Source organism: Brassica oleracea, chromosome C4 (genome assembly GCF_000695525.1).
Source record: "Brassica oleracea var. oleracea cultivar TO1000 chromosome C4, BOL, whole genome shotgun sequence".
In the NCBI taxonomy this organism is placed as follows: Eukaryota; Viridiplantae; Streptophyta; class Magnoliopsida; order Brassicales; family Brassicaceae; genus Brassica; species Brassica oleracea.
In genome coordinates this window covers 30,569,433-30,571,878 of record NC_027751.1, presented here as the reverse complement: position 1 = coordinate 30,571,878, position 2,446 = coordinate 30,569,433, and the positions used below count along the sequence as shown (strand labels likewise).

The 2,446-nt window shown below is 29.2% G+C and overlaps 1 protein-coding gene across 1 annotated transcript; it reads left to right on the top strand.

The window, feature by feature from the left end:
- The first annotated feature begins 678 nt into the window (after positions 1-678).
- LOC106338631 lies at positions 679-2,193 on the top strand. Its single transcript, XM_013777565.1, has 3 exons — positions 679-761; positions 840-986; positions 1,826-2,193. The coding sequence occupies exons 1-3, from the start codon at positions 737-739 to the stop codon at positions 2,191-2,193; spliced, it is 540 nt and encodes a 179-aa protein (XP_013633019.1). The 5' UTR covers positions 679-736.
- Positions 2,194-2,446: the final 253 nt, after the last annotated feature.

Genomic DNA, 2,446 nt, shown 5'->3' with positions numbered 1-2,446 from the left:
CTTATGTAAAACTGTGATATTCTGAAATTCGTGTAATATTTTTAAGTCCATATCGATCAGGCCCATGATAAATTTAAAGATTTTTCGTCCAAAATTACAATTACAAGTGGTTCCGTTCCAACGTATATATGATTATATAAAAAAACACAGTTGTATAGATATAAAAAAAAATCCATCACATATAAATATTTAATTTGTAAATACTATATGTTTTAAATTTTAGTTATATAAACTCATCTTGCGCAAAGCGAAGTTCGTATCCTAGTATTAACTATTATATAGATGGGTAATATTAAATTGTGGTAAAATGTACATAGTTATTCATAAACCAGTTTACATGTATTTTGTTTTTTCGTAAAAGGGTTTTCATAACCAGTGTATATCTACGTAGATAGTGTTAAAATAATATTTTGTAAATTAGTGTACATGTAGATAATGTGAACACATCCCCTCCTATACAAACTATAAAACCGCGAAGATACCAATTTCAGAAAGCAACGATAAGATTGGAAACATTGTTCATTCAGAAAGTTAAATAAAATCAGTATTATTAGTTAGACCGTTCGTTACTTACTTTAGTGTAAAGGTCTTGACCGTTTGGTAGACACTGCATCTTCTTGCGAATGACTAATATTTATAGCTCTTTCAAGTCGCCTCTCAAGTCTTAAACTCAGCAGAGTCTCACTAAAGTGCATTTTCAATACTTCACTTTATTTCTTCTTTCTAAACCCACACAATGAGCAACAACGATGAACCCAAAGGTAAGAGTCTAGATCTCAAAAAATAGTTTATTTTTCATCTCTAAAAGTTGTATTTAATTAGTTGTTATTTTTTTGCAGATTTGCACCATTATTTTCCAAAGGCTGCCAAGCCTATCGTTACAGGTCAGTCTACCAAACGGAAGAGTTTGATCATGAATATCAGTAAAAAACCAACACTAGTGGCTGAACCAATTCAACCCCATAAACCAATCAGAAAACCCCCAGGTACAAATCGACAGAAGCTTTTCATTATTAGATGTGTGAATTTGATAATATATTAATTTTCATTTTTAATTGAGAACATTATCTATAATGACCTAACAATTATTAAGAATAATTAAAATAAATCTACTCAATTTTTTTTTTCCTAGAGCAAGTTATTTGTAATTCAGTTTCATCAGTAATATCTAAAATACCCTTATTATAATAATTTCAGTAAAAATTATAAAATTATTTACGAACTAAAAAACCAAAATTAATTTATCATTAGTAATATTTCTTTACTTTCCTCTGTCTAAATACTATTTTCTCTATTTTTTTTATCACATACTCTGTGCTTGACTCCAACAATATAATTTGGGATCCTTTTCAGACTGACATAATATTTATTTGAGATTCATGTGGTTCTATCGGATTTCTTTCGTAATAGATGTATATTTGGATTTTAGTCCAAAAATGTATATCGGTTGTCATGTACGCTGAGACATTGTCGAACTTGTAAATGACTTGGACTAAAACTTGACTATATATAAGATGTCTATGAAAACAATAGCATCTAGCAAACTTTTTTTTTTATCAAACATCTAGCAAACTTAAAAAATGTTACTTTTAGAGAAAAAAAATATATGACGAAACATAAAACAATATGACACACAACTAATGTTTAACAGGATGAATATTATCTATCAAACATTTTTCGTTTTGAAATATCTAACAAACTTTTTGTTTTGGCATTTGAAGATTTACCAATTCAAGTTTTCTAGCATGTTATAACATGAAAACTTCACACTATTCTGTCGTGTAAACTTTACCCAAGTGACAAGTCTGTTATATCTGCTTTGTAGGACAAAAGATCCCAAAGCGTCTCTCTCCACTGCATTATTGGAAAGCTCATAAATATACTAGTGATAAAAAAAACACCGATTTAAGCATTCGCGATGTTAACGTCATTATTTACTGGCACTTTGATAATGTCTGCATCAAAGGAAAGGTTGACTTGAACAATTTCTCCAAGAGAATTCTCAAGGGTTTGCGAACACTTAGAAAAGATTATGAAATTGAAAAAATAATTGGGATTGGGGACAAGCGGGGATTTTCGGATGAACAATGGAATGCGTTTGAGAATGATCCTAAAATGGAGATGATACATATTCCTCATGTTGATCGCAGAAAAGGTATGATAAACCGAATTGTAGGGTATTTATTTTTCTAAAATTTCAAAATGATTTTTATTAATTATTATTTGTCTTTCTAACAGCTGCCGTCAAAGATGGTGACGAGTTCATAAATTTGATCCATTTTTGGTTGACGCCGCCTTTTTCTTTATTTTCAATTAAAAAATATTAGCTTTATTTTTTGAAAGTGGTATTACGATTACCCATGGCCCATGGGTTATTACTATCTATCTATATTATTAAAAGAAAAGTATCATTTAAAAATATTCTTATTTCATTAATTAAATTTCT

Bases quoted from the DNA above. Each gene is read 5' to 3' on its own strand.
- LOC106338631 (XM_013777565.1), top strand. From the start codon at position 737: ATGAGCAACAACGATGAACCCAAAG. The intron at 762-839 runs GTAAGAGTCTAG...ATTTTTTTGCAG, and splicing joins CAACAACGATGAACCCAAAG to ATTTGCACCATTATTTTCCA. The intron at 987-1,825 runs GTACAAATCGAC...TCTGCTTTGTAG, and splicing joins ACCAATCAGAAAACCCCCAG to GACAAAAGATCCCAAAGCGT.